The 18,360-nt window shown below is 34.2% G+C and overlaps 1 protein-coding gene and 1 long non-coding RNA gene across 2 annotated transcripts in view; one reads left to right on the plus strand and one right to left on the minus strand.

Moving 5' to 3' along the window:
* The window catches only part of LOC136031753 (E3 ubiquitin-protein ligase UBR5-like), a 76,594-nt gene extending 59,614 nt beyond the window's left edge, over positions 1-16,980 (minus strand). The window contains 5 exon segments of the mRNA XM_065711481.1: positions 1,001-2,847; positions 6,263-6,540; positions 8,022-8,205; positions 11,599-11,799; positions 16,854-16,980. Of these exon segments, the coding sequence (XP_065567553.1) occupies positions 1,001-2,847; positions 6,263-6,540; positions 8,022-8,205; positions 11,599-11,799; positions 16,854-16,912 (2,569 nt within the window). The 5' untranslated portion in view covers positions 16,913-16,980.
* LOC136031757 (uncharacterized) overlaps positions 1-18,360 on the plus strand; it is a 216,168-nt gene that overhangs the window by 148,865 nt on the left and 48,943 nt on the right. The window lies entirely within an intron of this gene.

The raw sequence follows: 18,360 nt of genomic DNA on the forward strand, positions 1-18,360 counted from the left end.
TGAGTAGAGGAATATTGTGGTGTCACACTTAACAATGGACACGGGAGTCGTGTTCCCAAATAACCTGAAAACTTAGGAAAAACTTGCCTTAGGGTCCCAGACTCTTTCCATAAAGTGAACGAGGACACAAAGACTAAACGCACGATTACTGCCTTAGAATCCTTGATACCCAAATCTTAATTTTCGTTTTCCAGTCTTTAGCTTTTAACCAATCTTGGCTAAATAATGTTTGGCTTTTAGCCAATCTAATCATATCAAACAAACACAACACACACGAAAAAACAGGACTCCTGGTTGAACTTCGTTGACGTAAGGATGTTAGGGCTGTTTTAAAAAGTTTTTAAAAACATTTTTAGCTTTAATATTCGCATTTTAATATAAGTTTTTACACATACATTTTTTTCCTTTTTGGTGTTGTGCTGAAGACGGCCCTTGGACATAGACTGAAATATTCACTGAATTGAATTCCACCGTCTTGATAAACTTTCCCTATTGTTTCTAAGTTGTGTTTGTTTGATATGGAAAGACAGTGTGGTCTTCGTCGCTATTTAAATCTTGTCATATCGATGAATCTAGCCAGTGTTGGCTTTAGCCAAGTCTCTGGCTAAGCACCCAAATTTTACTTCTCATTTTATTCAGTCTGTCTTTTTTTTTTCTTATCTAGCCAATCTTGGCAAGATAATCTTATCAATTTTATGCATTAATCGAGCCAATATTGATTTTTAGCCAAAACTTTGGCTTAGCAACCATATCTTAACTATCGTTTTACAGTCTTCACCCAAATCATGATTCTCGTTTATCCAGTCTTGGTCGAAAAACTTTTTTTAGATTCCATTTCACGGGGCTACAGTTAAAATTAAGTACACTTTCAAGTTCACACTTAAGAAGAGGACAAAGTGAAGGAGGACATAAAGACTAAAGTCAAAAACCGTGGACAACCATACAGAAATTCTGTGATCATGCGCTTAAATAAATTACAAAAAAGAAAAAGGAGACTTACTTTGATCTTGCTCAATTGACTGAAGCACCGAGTTAACTCCATCGATATCACAGGTTAATATCTTCGGGATTAGCGACAGAGACTGAAAGACGAACAACGATAAAGCAGCATGAGTTTTGGCCGCTCCATTACCAGTTCCATGCAGACTTTGACTGCCGAAGGCAAAACATCTAATGGGGGGAAGGTCCAAAAGCGAAGGTTCTCTTAAAGACTCTGTATTGTCTCTAGTGATTGGGAATATAGTGCCGTTGCCATCAAGTATCAGGGGAAGGTTTTCTTCTGCCCATATGTGCAGGGATATATTTTTAAGATCTAATCCAGAAAAGGCAGAAACATCTGTTGGCAGAACATTTTCCTGTTCCACTTTTCCAGTGCTCAAGTCTAAAACATTGTATGAAAAGCGATTCTTATTTCTGACGATTGTGTGGACCCATTGAGAATCAACAGTCAAGGCAATAATTTGTCCCCGATCACTAGTACTTATTCGACGTGGAGACTTGACAAAACAATCAGGGATACGAGACTGTCCCCCAGGCTTCACAACCTGGAGGTCATCCTTCCTCATCAGTCTGCATTCAAGTAACAACGACATTGGGTCTTCAGTTTCTTTCTGATCCTTTCCAGCAAATTTGACAGCAGCATATTGACCATCAATCTTAACTACTTTACCAACGGGCAAATTTTTCACATCTTCAACAAAAACCACATCTTTAATGTGCCAACTTTCTTCTTCGTTTATATCCAATTCTTTCTGCACTTGACTTTTCTTTCTCTTATACGATCCAGCAAAACTGGCTTCACTACAAGTACTGCTAGCTGGACTTGGGGGAGGGGGCATATCAGTTTTATCAGAAGGGGCTCTTTCAGTGCTACTACTTTTCTTGTCATGAACAGGCGCTGGAATTAAAGGAGGAGGAATAGGCGGTGTAATTACTTTTACTCGGCAGGTTTCAGACATGTTCCAGACCGAGCCAAGAAGCTGACCCACTTTAGGAACGCCATTCACAATACAGAATCCAATTGCACCTGCATGATATAGTGGCCCATTTCGCATACAGACCATGGAATTGGTTGTAATTTCTCCTCCGTTATGACTTCCTAGCTTTTTAGTTTTTGTCTTGTAACGTTCCCACAGACGATTTCTCTGATTGAACGGAAGAACACCCCACCAATATAGTTCGTCATTCTCAAGTTTTGCTACAGTAAACAAGGACGATGTGTGGATCTGCGATACCCGCAATCCAGAAAGCTCAGAAAAAAAGGTTGCTGAATGCTCAAGGCGATGAGTGCCTGTTGCGTGGACAACACTATCATCAAGCCAAGTTGCAATACGACCAGACTCAGCAACAACAGTGACTCTTATTTGAGACGAGGAGATTAATATAATTTTTTCGTTAGTTAGACACAACAGAGCCGTTCTTGGATGATGTAAGATGGGATTTTCTGGATGTCTGAATGGTTCTGGTTCCGACCACCGCCACTGATATATATGACCTGATGAGCTTATTGCAATAAGCTCTGAATGCATAGCAGCAATTTGAGTAAATTTAACTGGATGTGGGTACCCCCTCTCTGGCCAAAATTCCACCTCATCAGACCACCAAAGTGGGGAAACATTGCTCGGTTCTGCCTTTTTTACACTAATTTTCGATTCAGATTGTTTAACAGCACTTGGTTCTCTATCCAACCATCCTGAGTCACGAAGTGCAGACTCGAGCCAACGTCGAGGACCAAAATACTGACGATCCCTCCACCGTAGCATGTTACTATTTTCTCGTTCACTTCCACTTGAAGCATCACGATCAGTCCTCGGTCTGGCGCTCCGATTTCTGAAAGAAGATGTGTACCTAAACAAGGGAGAAAAAAAGAACATTTCGTTAGAACTAAACGCCAAAGGCCAGCAAAATAGATCTACTATAGCCACATAAAGCTCCATTTTTTGGCGCCTTTTTGGTGCAGTCGCTTGGCTTAATTTGCGAATAATAGTAATAAGGATCCTTCATTCTTTTAAGCAATAGCACGAATAGCGAAAATAACGTTAAAGTAGAGCGTGATCCTATTTTCTTATTCGTCTTAGTATTGAACCAATACCCGGTTATACGTTTGGAATGGCTATTAGTATGGAAGGAAATGAGGGCGTGCTCTCCTATCTCATGTCTACCAATAAAATAAAGGCAATGTTTCTTCTAGTCGTCTTTTGCGTTAAAGACAAAAAAAATCATTCATTTTAGGTGTTTGCTTCTTAACGTCTAAAATCCTTTTAACCCTTAATAAACCGATAAGGCAAGGCTTGGCTGTAATTATTTTTTTTTAACATTCATTCTTCTTTCCTTCTTTAAATTGGGATGGAAATATTAAAATGATGTCATTTCCCTTGTTGATAGATAGTCTATCATCCATCCTAGGGCAGAACTAAGATACGATTCTAATACAAATGAATGCTTTTGGTGAACATTTTAATATATCTAAATGAACGTTTATCTATGAATTAGAAAATTCCTATTTAACTTTCTTATTTAATCAACATTAAAAGTAAAACAGACACGGAAAAGATTTTCTGATTTTATTTAAAATTTATTTCTGAGACAGATTTTCTGTGTCTGGGAAAATAATGTGACCTTGATAGAGTGTCAAAAAAATTTTTTTTTTTTTTTTCAAGTACGTGTCTCGGAAAACTTTTTTCACGCCATCCCGGATTTAAAATATGCTAATGTATGAATACCAGCGACTTCGACTGTAACACCATGGCCGTTATTATACAACAACAGTTAAAAAGCCCCAAAAGGTTACTATGACTTACTAGGACAAAAGCCTTATATGTGACAAAGGCATATTCGAATTCCGCACTGAAAACTAAACCAGAATTAATGCAATTTAAGAAGTCATTTTCAAACAGATCTACTTTTTTTCAGATGATCGATTAATTTTGTCGCGCAAAAGAGGTTTGTAATTTGGCTTTGATACGCCTTATTTGACACTTTTAACTACTTTCTAGCAGAATATTAATAGGGCAAAAGTGTCTCGATGTTAACTTTTTTGAAACCTGATAACTTCGTTTTAGCAAGAACAATTCAGAATCCTATTTCATTTGAAAGCGAAAAAAAGGCTAAAAAGTCAATATAATCTAAATATTTTCAATTGGATTCTGATAAAACAAAGGGTTTTCACGCAAAATCTTGGAATAAAATGCATAACTTATAGAGGTTCAGACGCACTCGAAACCTGACCGCCCAATGAAGGATGCCTTTTACAACCTTTTCCCCGCTCGATATTTGTAATTCGATATTTGGTTCGATTTTTCGATTAATTCGAAATTTCGAACGATATCCCCTCGATATTCGTAATTCGATATTTGGCTCGATTATTCGATTAATTCGAAATTTCGAAAGATATTCGCTCGATATTCGTAATTCGATATTTGGCTCGATTATTCAATTAATTCGATATTTCGAACGATATTCACTCGATATTCGTAATATCACAGAATTAATTTATGTCCCATCGCAAACAGATTGACACAGAGTTTTACATCAAAAAGAAGGAAGAAAAATGACAGCAAAAGAAAACTAAACTCACAACGTAATACAAGAAAAGCAATTTACAAAAAAAAAAAAAATTAATGGAACATCGTGACTGTCTAATCATTCAGTTGCTTCACATTAAACGATTCAACACATTTGTGATGGCAACATTGGAACGTATAACCCCGTACCATTTAGTGGCCTAAGAATTACTTCTAGTGACCAAGAATACTTGCCAAACGTGAGAGGCAAGTTACCTTACACACCTGCAGTAAATTAGCTAGAGTGGTTTTCTTTCCAATATCAAAAAAGAACGCGAAAAAGGTGCAATATACAGTAAATTATTAGTAAAATTAGTAAATTCGAAAGCATGCAAGTTTGGTGTAGTCAACTAAAACGGTGTTGATACTAGGTGTATCAACTAAAACGTATCTTATTGGCTGCAGTAGGCAGTGAAGGTCTTGCGTTGGATTTAAGCGATAAGGAGCTTTCTAGTCGCTTTAAGAGACTCACAATTTGGAAGGTCTAGATAGTTTACTGCTGGCTTAGTAGCAATTGAAAGTAAATCAAGATCACTTTAAAACCTTTTAGAAACTAGGCCCCAGTTGAACATCACCACGGTTACCTTTCCGGCATTAAATTTGAGTCCTATCTTTCATTATTCTCGGCTCGCAATTTTCTCGACAGACATAACTGTATCTAAATTGTTTAGTCTGGCAATTTAGTTTAAACAACACTGTAAAACAGTATCTAGTTGCATAAAATACATAGTAACATAGTTAAAATGGTCGATGACCTTGAATGACCTTACACTAAGCAGTAAAAAAAGGTCACAGTACCTAACGTTCCATCAATTTGCTTCCCCTTTGTTTTATTTAATTTCATTTCCATATTAATATTTTTTTTATTGGACATTTCGAATTTTGATATTTCAGTAACATTTAATTTTAATTTGAATCAGATAGGATATAAAAGATTAGCAGAACAAATAAAAAAGTATAGCAAACTCTTTGACTTGGGGTGGGAGTCATTGGTGTGACTCCGAGAGCTCAGCCACCGTTACACGAAATGAAAGCTCTATATTTCTCTCTATTCTTTTGGTCATAAAGCTATGATTGCTACGATGTACAAGTGGATTGGTGCGCTGGATTTAGGATCCTTTGTCCGAGAGGGCGAGGGTTCGAATCCTAGTGTACCCAATTATTTGGTTTGGGATGGGGTCAGTGGTGTGACTCTGTAAGCTGAGCCAGAGTCGACCCAGCTCTAAATGAGTACCTGGTGAAATCTGGGGAAGGTAAACAGGAAGGGTGTGCAAAAGCTCAGGATGGCTGGCCCTCATCCCCCCATTGCACTTCCTGGCTGAAGCGCCTTGAGACGGATATCAGCACCGCCGGTTCTGACCTTAAGGGTCTAGTGCCGCAACTTTTACCTTTTTTTACCTTTATGACGCCATGATGTCAATTGGTCATAGAGTCACCAGTCGTGACATCAAACATAATTGCTTGTCCTCTGTTTTTCCAAGGTTATGAGGAGAGCAATTCTGGCGCATCCCTAGTTCATTTTATGACACTAGCCCATATAAACTGTGGTCAGAAGGTTTTCATCCTCAAAATCTTGTTTCTCTTATCATGAAGGAGTGGCCAAAACATTTTTAATTTAAATAAAACAAATCTTTTAGTTTAAATGAGACAAAATATAAAGATACAATAGGTGAAACAAAAAATAAAATATCCCTAGTTACCCAAACATGTCTTCAGAGAACATTGCATCAGCATCAATGATAACGCTTGGTCCCGCCCCATTTCCTCCATTATCAGCATGAAATCCTCCAGTGCCACCAGGGTCTAAAAGCGATATTAGATCTTCAGGGACATAAGACTCTTGGGAATCGTCATCCGGTTCGTTGTCTTCATCATCTCGTGACAGCAAATTATTCACTGCCAGGTTGACATCCAAGTTGGTTCGCTGCAGTTCACGAATAATTACATTGCGACTTTTGCCTTGCAGTACAACTTGAGCCTAAACGGATGAAAAACAATTAAGAACAATCAAGCTGGTTTGTTAGGTCAATCAGGTTCCAACAAATTCCATCAAAAAACGAAACTTCCACTCAGTGCCATAAAAATTCCAACCACGTAAGAAAGTGGGAAAATCAAAACATAAGCCCTTTCTTCAAAGTTTGAGATTCCGATTCTACAGAATTTTTTTTTTTTTATAAAATATGCCCTTTCAGGTTCCAAAAATATTCCATAAAAAAAATGAAAATTCCGCCCACTGACATCAAAATTCCACCCAGGTAAAAAAAAGGAAAAAAAAACAAAACATAAGCCCCCTCCTCAAATTTTCAAATCCCAATGAAAAATAATAAAAATACAATTCAGGTTCCAACAAATTCCATCAAAAAAAGAAAATTCCACCCAATTACATCAAAAATTCCGCCCAGTTAAGAAAAGGGAAAAATCAAAACATAAGCCCTCTCCTCAAAGTTTCAGGTCCCAAATCAAATAAACAAAATAAATAAATATGCCCTTTTTAAAAACCAATTTTTTTAGAAAACTATGTTGACAACAACAATTGAGAACTCAACATATCTTTAGAAGCAAAATTCTGAATAGAGCAGAATAACAGAATAAACAACAATAGAAATAATAGAATAATACAAAAAACATTGAAAATCGATAATGTAAAATGGAACTCCACGGTTGACTATGAATAGGGCAATCCAGAATTTTTTACCCTCTAGGGTCACAGAATATAAGGTTAAGGTTACAAGAAACTTAAAAATAAGTTAATACATTAAATCATCATCAAGTCAAGTTAACACAATTTTTACATAACTCTAACCTTAAATTATTCAATTTCCATTTTAGTTAAATCGACTTGTACAGCTTTAACCCTTTAGTTTATAATTTAAAATAATGAAAAGGGGTTTAATGCCAGAATTACCTATTGCTCAATTGGACTATCTCTCTTGGCTTTCTCTACAATTAGCCATGACTTGGTGCCCAAAACTATTCAATTAAATTTTTGATTAGATATTAAAGAAAGTACTCTCTGAGAGGCAATTATTTACTCTACTAAGCATTAGAACCTTGACATCAATCTAATCAGTTTGGCTGAATGTCTACAAATCTCTAAATCTGCCACTAATTACAGAGCTATTCCTGACAGTGCATGTGCACAGAGATCCTCCTGCTCAGTTAGACTGCACAGGTGATGTGATTGTTAGTTGGCTGCACAGGAGAGGTAAATACAGTAGTGAAATGTTTCTCAAAACTTGACAGATTTCATAGCGCGTAATTTAGGAAGTTGCCCAAACCGTCAGCCATCAGAGCCATAGTTACAGTTGCTACACGGTTTTCCATCGTGGTAGTGGAGAGTATAGGACTTTTAACTACTGTATATTACCTCTACTGTTGTTGGCTGTTAGATTTCATACTAGTTCACATCCTGAAACAAATAAGTGAGCATTAATAGCATTATTTGATTTAAGCACACACCTGTGTAACCAACTCATCTGGTACATAAACAGGCCGAGAACTTCCCATGATAACACCACTTGTTCCAAATGAAGAGGTTCCTCGAGGAGGGGGTCGACCACCAGTCCTCATTCTGGCACTGACTCTGGATCTTGACAAATTCCTGCTAGCCGTTGTTCCTGAGCTGCCACTTGGACCTTTCCCACTACAAAAAAGGAGAGTACAATTATACTAAGCAGTTATTTGAATATGTGGAAAATCTTAAATACCTGTTTTTGTACCATTATATCGTAAGTGTTAAGTAAATCATGAATAAGAACTAAGTACAAATTAAAAATGGGTAAATATTGAGAAAATAAGTATAAAAAGTAATTCCAAATTAGAAACAGGTATAAGAGTTTAGCAGTGTCATTTTCTTCCTTTTTTTCAAATTTTAGTCAAGCATATTAGTTTTGCCTAATTGTCCAGTATATATTATTGTAATTTGCACTTTGGAGTGATTGGTACATACATGTTGGAAGGACCTTACTGTTGGTGATGACTCCATGTTGATGATCAACACATGTCCCAATGATTGAGAAGCAACATTAACACAACACGCTGTTATGCATATGCAAACACAAATTTATACAGGGGAAGGAGGCCTTCTTGTCTCTAAAAAAAAATTCAGATTTTCTCTGACATCACATTATGATGCTTATTAACGAATTTTATGCTTTATCAAAACTGAGTTGTTTGTTAAGCCATATGGGGAATCTCACTCATATTTGCATAGCTTTTAAGATTTCGTATCGTAAGTCTGACATAAAAACGTTTGAATGACAACAATAAATTTTTCTTCTATCTTTTTACCAAACTTATAATTTAACCGACTTGACTTTTACACATGCATATCTCCTGAACATGTACTTCAAGAGAAATTAAGTACTTAGTGAACCTTTTCAGCTCTTTGGTGATAACTGGTGAAACACGCAGGAAAATAACAATTGTCACTACATTGATCATTCTACTGGGAATCCAACTTATATTTGTGCAGTCTACTGTCCCAATTTTTTTTTGAATAAGGTTGTAGTTGCAGCAGCTACTGTTTCTTCGCTTCAATCAATCATTAATTATTTCATTTCAATCATTAATCACTTGTGCGCTCATTGTAATTTGTTGGTTTTTTCTCTGTCTTTATTTTTTTTTTTATTGGTTGATTGAAAAGAAATGAAAAAAAAAAACTTCCATTACGGACAAAACACAAATGAAATAAACATTTGCCTCCTGGCAGCCTACAGCATTTTTTTTGTAATTAATCTAGTATTTTTTTAAATTTATTTTTACATGTGGATATATTTAATCTTTATTTATTGTTTGAAAAAAAAAAACAAAAAAAAAACTTTTCAACAATTGTCTGGTTTTCAGTGTTGTGCCCAGTTTCTTACAAAATATATGAGCACTCACAGAGGTGACAACTTACTCTTTACCTTGGTAGTTTCTTTCAAAGAATCTTTCAGTCTTTCAAAGAGTCATTCTTGTTGCCTGAATTTTTAGAAACGCTACTAGAAATATTTAGGATTGTCCAAATCAGAATAAAGATAAAAAGGTGTTCCAAGATAGCAATCTATAATTTCTCTTATTAAACCTGTTATTATCAGGTAGCATTAATAAACCTAGCTAGGTTTATTTTACCTACATTAATAGGCCAAAACCTAGTTAGGTTAATATACCTAGTTAGGATGGATTTTTTTTTAAGAATCTTGGTTTTTCTTTAGCAACTATATGGCTTCTAACAACTTTGTTTAAAAATAGATAATTTTTGGCATTGAACAGAAACCATGGTTGAAAAAAAATTAAAAGGAAAAAACTCAATGGGATTTTCTGATCCATCTGATCAGATGGATCATCTGACCTCTTCTGATCATCTGACCCTCTTGGGCTTTTCCCTACCTAATCTAGAATGTCTGTTTTTTCTGCCATTTAAAATAGCGGGTTTTTTTTCAATCAAAATTGTACTTGTAACAGTGCAGAATTGTAATAATATTTATCTTAATTTAAAGTGAAATATCAATATTAAAGATATTATCCATAGAGCCAAAAAGTCAATTTCCCTGCTCAAGCTCCTAAGTAAATTTAGCATCCCCCTTCCTATTCTTTAAGGACTTATACTTCCTTTATCCATCTGCATCTTGAATATGCTTGCCCAGTTTGGCACCCTGGCATATCTAGGGAAGAATAAAAAAAAAATGGAATCCATCCAAAAAAATAGTCCTGAAAGTATATTTCGAAGAAGCTAAGGTTCTTTACTCTCTTCTTCTAAAATAAGGCCAGATTGGATGCATTTGAGTGCAGGAGTTATGTTGTGCCTCCGTTTTGCAAAAAAAAAAAGCAAACCCTGTCCAGTTTGCATACAGCATACCTTGTCACATAAGAAACCTGTCCAGTTTGGCACACTGCCATATCTAGGGATGAATTGGAAAAAATTAAATCTATCCAAAAAGGAGCCCTGCAAGTAATTTTCTAAGAAGCTAAGGTTCCTTACTCTCTTCTTCTGAAAAAAGGCTAGATCGGAAATACTTGGGTGCAGTAGATTTGTGTTGCACCTCTGTTTTCCAAAACATGATATAGCAAAATCTAGCAAATATAACATATTCCCCATGCAGATTCCACCCACGTTGGTCTGTTTTGCTCCTTTTCCTATCTTATCCCTCATTTTTTGCTTTACCTCCAGATATGAATTTTTTTTTGTCACCTTCATTACAAAAAAAAACCTTGCTAGTTTTCCTCTATTATCCTTTGTTACTAGTGCTGCCAAACTTTTGTAATGTTCCCTGTTTTTTTTTCCACCCTCTTTAATGTATCTCTTTAAAAACTTTTTTTAACGTATATAATATCTAATTTTTTTAAGTTTTACTAATCTTTACCTTTTTAACTAGCTCTAGCACTTTGTGGTTTAATTACTTTGACTAGTAAATGAATTCTCATGCTAATATTGCTATTTTGGCATTGTTGACCAGTTTTTCAGTTTTCTTGTTTTGTTTTTTTGTTTTTTTTTTGTAGAGTTTGTTATGTCTCCAAAATTCAAATTTGGTCCTTTGGAACTTGTGATGATTTTTTTTTCGAAATAAGTATCTTATTTTTATTATCATCTTATATTGCAATTAGTAGTAACATGACAGAATGCAAAGGAATCAATGATTCATTTTGTTTTCCTGATAATTTTTTTATGTAACTTTAAACATCAAATATTAAGACATAAAAAAAATCCTTGCATTGAATTTACTAAGTTGAAGCTTGCTAAACTTAATGTTTGTAAGTACATAAGAAATACAGATCTGGATAGTATTTTTTTTATACAAACATTTTCATGTTTGGTTTGTATTTCATGTGTAATTCTAAAAATTTATATCCAATTTTACCAATCTATCTAATAGAAAAACATAGATTGAGAGACAGCAGTGGATTATATAAGAAGTCAAATTAAAAACAGAGATTATGGAAAAAAAACAATGACCAGGAACTATATATGTGAAATTTATGTATGACCCTATTGGTTTTCAGTGCTGAAATGAATACATATGAAATAAATAAATTTGTTTCAATGTTTGAAACATACCCTTTTCCTCCATCTCCTTTACTAGAATCCATACGATCAGCCAAAATGAAAAATGATATCCTGCAAACTCTGCCATCTTCAAGCAAAAAAGCCATGTGAGATGGGCCAACAGCTGCCTGCTTTATTGGACTTTTAAAAGCAGAAATGAAAGCTGGAGGGGTTTGTCCATATTTATTAATCTTTTCTGCAAATTCTTTTAACCTAAAAAAAAACATAGAAAGTAAAAACATAATAGTTTTGCCCTGATGAAGGCTTTGTATGTTTCATTATCCTAAAAGAAGCACTTTGTTTTGCCAAACTACGCTGACCTTTATTTCTCTTGTGGCAAAAAGCACAAGTATCCCATTAGTGCACAAAATTTTCTTGCCTTTTGCCAAACTTTTTTCTTTTTAAGCCAGAAAATTAACAATATTACCAAGCATCTTTACCATCATGTCTCCAGGGAGTACTGTTGTAAAATTACCATAAAATAAAAATCTGGTCAGTAAAATGGGTTAAATAAGGTAAAATTGGTAAATAAGGGACTCCCTAGGAAATATAGGGCAAAATTGTTATTTTTGAGTTGTTCTGTAGTTCAAAAACCAGTGGACCAATTTTCTTTTGTCTATCATTTTTTTTCAGGTTGAAAATTCTTTACTCTCACATTCCCAGGGAGTATGGTAAATTCATGTTCTCTATTGTAAAATATTAGAAGGAATTTGGATCGTAAGTAGTGGTACAAACACAGGTCATTTGAATGGGCAAATTATTTAGCCTTTTCATAACCTTGAAAGATAAAAACAAATTCTTTTCATTTAAAAAGAAAATGCACAAAAGACAGAATACAACAGAAACTGTTTTTAATTGTCATAATACATGATATACAAAGACAAGGAGAAAAAACAACAAAAGCAACTAATTTAGTTTGTCATCTCCACATTAGATTAGCTCCAGCTAAAATGCTACATGACATAACTATAGTCATACTTCAGAATTATAACATCAAAGAAAAACATCATTTCAAGGGGCAATTGTCTGCACTTTTAAAACAAATGATGTTGCTTGACAAGGGAGTAATGGTGAAGGGGAATAATAAAATAGTATTTTGGTGAAAATGGGGGCTCAAAAGGAATAATTTGAAGTTTATGCAGTGAGATAAGTTGGATAAGGTTTTGTGGTTAAAGACTCAAGCAGCCTTTGACAAGGAACCTTTGATTCTCTATATGCAATCTAAAATTAATTCCTTCCAACAAGTCAGACTTGTAGAATCTCACACCAAAGTGTCATACTAGGAAACAATAGTTTAGGAAGGGAGGAATGGATAAAAGTATTGTGGGTACACAGGAGGTATAGAGAAGGGACTGACTTGTTTTTTTCCATCATGGGTCACTTGTTTTTCTGCTCTTAAATTAGCCTTATATAGACTAAATCAAAGTCTTCCTATAAATTTCCAAGGAACTTATGTAATTCATTATTACAATGGGGGTTTATTGTAATGTTCCATTATTAAAATCACTGCTACAAGTGAAAATGTTTTTACTGATCTTGAGGTTTCTCTTCCCATTTCCTTGTGTGCAAACATGGGAATACATTGACTCAAAGTAGATAGTAGCCATGGATAATCTAAGACCAACATATAAGGGAAGGGGTATATGCCAAATGCATTATTCTGTTCATCTTTGGGGTTGCCTCTTAGGAAGGTCAGCTGGCTTCTGAATAAACTGCCCAATCTATTGCTGCTAGCGTTTTTAGTTGATACTTGTTTTCTTCTTGGATATAGACCAAAGTAAGAGAAAATTTCAAATTTCAAGTAGATATTTATTTTTCCTAAATTTGCTTAAGTAAAAAACAAATTGAATTATATCCTTTATGTAGATATATTATATGGTTATTGCCTCCCCCCCCATTCTTACCTGCTATTTACAAGAGAACTAATCTCAACAGATTTTTGGGGGCAAATAAAGGTCTTACCTGAAGATGTTTGACTATAACCAAAAGGCAAAGGCATGGATGTTGGTATTGCTTTATGTCTTCATAAATGTTCACTTAGCTTTTCGACTTGAAGCTTGCCATGAAATCTACAAGCTCTTTAGTTATTTCTATGCTGTCATGTGATGGCACTCAAACATTCTTGACATCATGTACAAGAGAAGAGGGTTGATGTCAGTAAGTAAAAAAATTTTATGGCAAAATAGAGCTGCAAAGTATTGCTAATTTACTGGCTCAGTTTTTTATGTTAAAAGGACTGGTGGAAATATAGGACATAAAATTAAAAAAAGAAAATCAGTCTCAGTTGGTAAAAAAAGGGATTTAAATTCAATAGCAAAAATGACCACCCAGTCAGTAAAATCCATTACCCTTCCCCCAACTCTTTTGGCTAGTGATGCCTCTGCAGCCAAATGCTATTTTATGGTTCAATTGATACACACTTCGAGAACAGAAGAGAATGATACCAGGGTCTATTTAGGCATATGTCATTCATTTCTGTAAATAGATTTAAAAGCAAAGAAGCAAAATTGACCAAATCAAGAAACAGAAAAAAATGTAAAGAAATTATATAATTTGAAATATATATGTAGCACATTAGGGGGTGGGGGTAAAGTTAAGTGAAGCATGAGGAATTCAAGAATGATACAATTAAGCATTTTAGGATTTTTAAAAGCTATTCTCAGAATTATATAGTGTTTCCTTCTGAGAAAGAGTAACTGTAAACTAGGACTGGTGCTGTTTTGATTTCAAAGGCCTAGTAGATTTTACAAAACATTTTGAAGAAAATCAAAAAGAAAATATGATTAGTTGATACCTAGTGCATATTACAAAGTAAATAAAATAATCCTTTTTTATGCTTGTTTTGTATCTTGGGCTATACATGAGACTTAGGGGTGGGGGTGGGGGTTAGTTATCATAGACACCACTTATACTATAAAAAACAAAAAATTTGGCATATTTTCCAATTAACTCATTAATGAGATAGCTACAAAATACACATACTCAGAATTTTATCCTTAATCCAAATGTAACATTCAGTTCCATCAAAAACTTTACACACACACACCCCTAATGTGCAAATATATATTCACTGAGTTCTCTGTAAGTCACTTTTATCTTCAAACTGATTTAACAATTCATCAAAATAATGGAAAAAAAACATTGCACATATACAATTCAGGGGATACATTTGCACATTGGTGGGGGAGGGAATAAAGTCTATTTCCAATGGAAATATGATTATATTTGGATTCAGGATAAACTAGGAAGTTGATTCTGATAAATTTATAGCTGACAACACAATTTAGCTAGGATGAAAGTGCCTTTTTTGATGCTCTTTCGTAATTCAATAATTGCTTCTGGGGCAGATTACATTTTGAGCTCTTACAGGGCTCAAAATAGCTCAGAGCAACCAAAAGTTTAAAATGTGTAAAAAGAACTGGCTAGTGAAAACAAAATTGTCATTTTGCAGCTCATTCAAGAATGATAGTTAGTATTTTCATTAGTCTTCATAGTAAAATATTAGTATGAAAACAGAAATTTTTAAAAGAGCCAAAAACCCCTAAAATTCAACATCAGTTGGTAAATGTTGAGCAGTTCATGTTATTGAACTATGAATAAAGTGAACATACCACTTGATGCCTTTTTTATGCTCTTTTTAATATAAAAAAATTACTTTTGGTGCAAATTCACTTTACCCCCACCCCTAGGGTATACATTTGCACATTAGGGGGTGGGGGAGGTAAAGTTCATTCCCTATGCAAATGAATGTTAAATTCAAATAGGTAAGTTTGAACCTTACCCTCAACCCCTTTAATGTGCAATATTCACCCTAAATTGGTATATATAAGGGTGGGTGAGGTGAATTTGCACAAAAATAATTATCATACTTAAAAAGAGCATAAAAAAAGGTATTGAGTGGTATGTTTGCTTGGTACTTGTGTCTTGCATGCCACTCACTCAAGTTTATGCTCTTCATAATATGTACAATAATTGTACCTCAAACATTTTGCAAGCAGACCTGATATACTTTACCTCCACCCCTCCCCCCTAATTTGCAAATATCTGGCTTGAATTTGTTTCTAAAGAAACAAAGAAACCCATTTGTTCTCAAGTTTTACACAGAATAAACTTGAGTGAGTGGTGTATTATACACAAGTAATGTTTGCTTTAATTGTGGGTTAATAGTATGAACTGCTTAATATTTACCCATCAGCTTTTTCTGTGATGTCATTTTTGAGGAGTTTCAGGCTCTTTTTAAAAATTTCTGCAATTTTTTTCAAAATAATATTTACCATTAAAACTAAAGAAAATAAAATCGCCATTCCTAAGTTATCCACAAACAGCAATATTTTTCTACAAAACAGTTTTTTGAACATGTTTTCAAACTGTTGGTTACTACTACCTTAAATTGCACACAGCAATAGGATGATCCTGTATTTGCCAGTCAATGATGATTGCATGCTGACTAATCCCAAAATAATTGCCAGGGCTTGTTGCACCATTCCTTGTCAAATGATGATTTGAAGAACTCTATACTATCAGAAGAGATTGTTTCCTAGTCTAACAAGATCCATAGATTTGCTACCCAATTAAAAAAGAATTTACTATATAGTCTACAGTTGGCATGCTTCTTGATCATGTCCTCTTGTAATTAAATAAGCATCTGGTTGAAAGACATTTGGGATAAGTTCTTTCTGGTTGAGCAACTTGAATGCCATGATCATATCTTCTCTCTTTTGGTGATAAGTCAGTGTGGGTAAATTTAGTTTTTCAAGCTTGGAGGGGTAGGGAATGTCATAGAAACCTTTTAGTTGTATGCCTCTGAACTGTATTTAGAGTTTCTTGGTCAGATTTGCTAATTGGATTGGCAGTACACATGCCAAACTCTAGCTTACATCAAATTAAACCTTTATACTAAACATTTACCACTTTTTAAGTCAGATGTTGAATGTTATTAAGGACTGTCTTACCTTTTAGAGTCCTATTGAGGAATCAAATGTAACTTCTACCAGAAGCAATTAGCCAACTATCACATAAAGAGGCATTAAATGATATGTTCAATTTCATCCTAGCCTAGGCCTACAATTATGTTGTCAACTATAAATTTATACTGATTCTAAAGATGTGTCTATTTCTTAGCTATTCATTTGTGAATCAACCAAAGAGTAGTCAATTCCAATCTGAAAAAGATCATTTCAGTCTTCAAGAATTGCAAAATTACAAATGTGAAACTGAACCTAAACTATACAACATTTTTTGCAGCTACAACAATACCGTAGGATTACCTTTCAACAAACTGATCATCTGGACATGGCAAGGGATGCACAAGCAAACGTAAACCCATTTCTTTTCAAAGTTTATTCTCTAGATAAGTATTTCAATCCTTTCAGTTATCCTTAGATTTTTCGTCTTTTCTTCAAGATTGTAATGTGTTTGTTTTGAAATCTTCGTTTAGATGTCACTATTAGAAAAAAATGCCATCTACAAATCATCTAGCAATATACGTAAAGAAAACACGTCTTTGGGCCTTAAATTGAACGCGTAGGTTTATCAAACAGTTCGTAGTAACGATCTGTAATCAAGGAGCGACTCTGCCTAATAGCAGATGAAACTCTAAAAAACAGAATTTCGATAAAAATAGATACATCAAAAGACTTGTCTTTTTCTGATGATGACTAAGCAAAAAATGAGCAGAAACAAAGTAAAATAACCAAGCTAAAACTATCACAAATCACTATCAATGAATAAATGAAACTCAAAATGAATAGACATTGCACTATATGACCAAGTCAAACTCAAAACGAGCAAAAATTAATGTGAGTAGAGCTGACAACCCCCATGCCCTCTCAAGACTAGAACGTAATTTGCACTTTACTGAAAAAAACTACCATGGATTATCAGTTTAATATAAATATACTGGTATTTATTCCTTAAAGTTACAATAATTTTTATTTCATTTATTTATTTATTTATTATTACAAAGAGCGATAAGCATCAATACTTGTAGCAAAAACACAAGAACACAAAATCATAATACTAATTTAAAGTGAATTGGCAACGACAAAACAAACAGCAAAAACTTCTAAATAACACGAAACTACACAACAAAAGCGTCTAAATAAATTACATAAAAAAACTAGTTTTTCTTACTGAAAGTAAGGAGCGACATTAAAACTTAAAACAAACAGAAATTACTCCATATATGAAATGGGTTGTCTCCTCCGCAATCCCTCGCTCTTTATGCTAAAGCTTTTAATTGTTTTAAAAAGCAGAATTGTGGTAAAGAGTCAAACTTTAGCGTAAAGAGCGAAGGATTGCAGAGGAGACAACCCATTTCATATATGGAGTAATTTCTGTTCGTTTTAAGTTTTAATGTCGCTCCTTACTTTCAGTTAGAAAAACTAGTTTTTTTTATGTAATTTCTGAACGTTTTTGAATTAATGCATGTTTGATTTTGGCTCTCCACACATAAATTATTAAAATGAAATTTACATTTAATTCATTTTTTGGCTAAATGGCTTTCTCTTAGTTTTGATCAGACGATTTTGAGAAATAAGGGATGGGGAAGGAGGCCTAGTTGCCATGCAATTTTTCGGTTACACAAAAAGGCAACTATAAATTTCAATTTTTAACGAATTTTTTTATTAGTAAAAAATATACGTAACTTAAGAATTAACTTACATAATAAACTTTTATATTCTTAAATTTTTATTATGTATATGAGGTGGTTTGTACCCTCGTTAATACCTCGCTCTTTACACTAAATCGTAAGTTTTGTGCCGATTCTTTAAG

The sequence above is a fragment of the Artemia franciscana genome, chromosome 10, assembly GCF_032884065.1.
Source record: "Artemia franciscana chromosome 10, ASM3288406v1, whole genome shotgun sequence".
NCBI classification, from domain to species: domain Eukaryota; kingdom Metazoa; phylum Arthropoda; class Branchiopoda; order Anostraca; family Artemiidae; genus Artemia; species Artemia franciscana.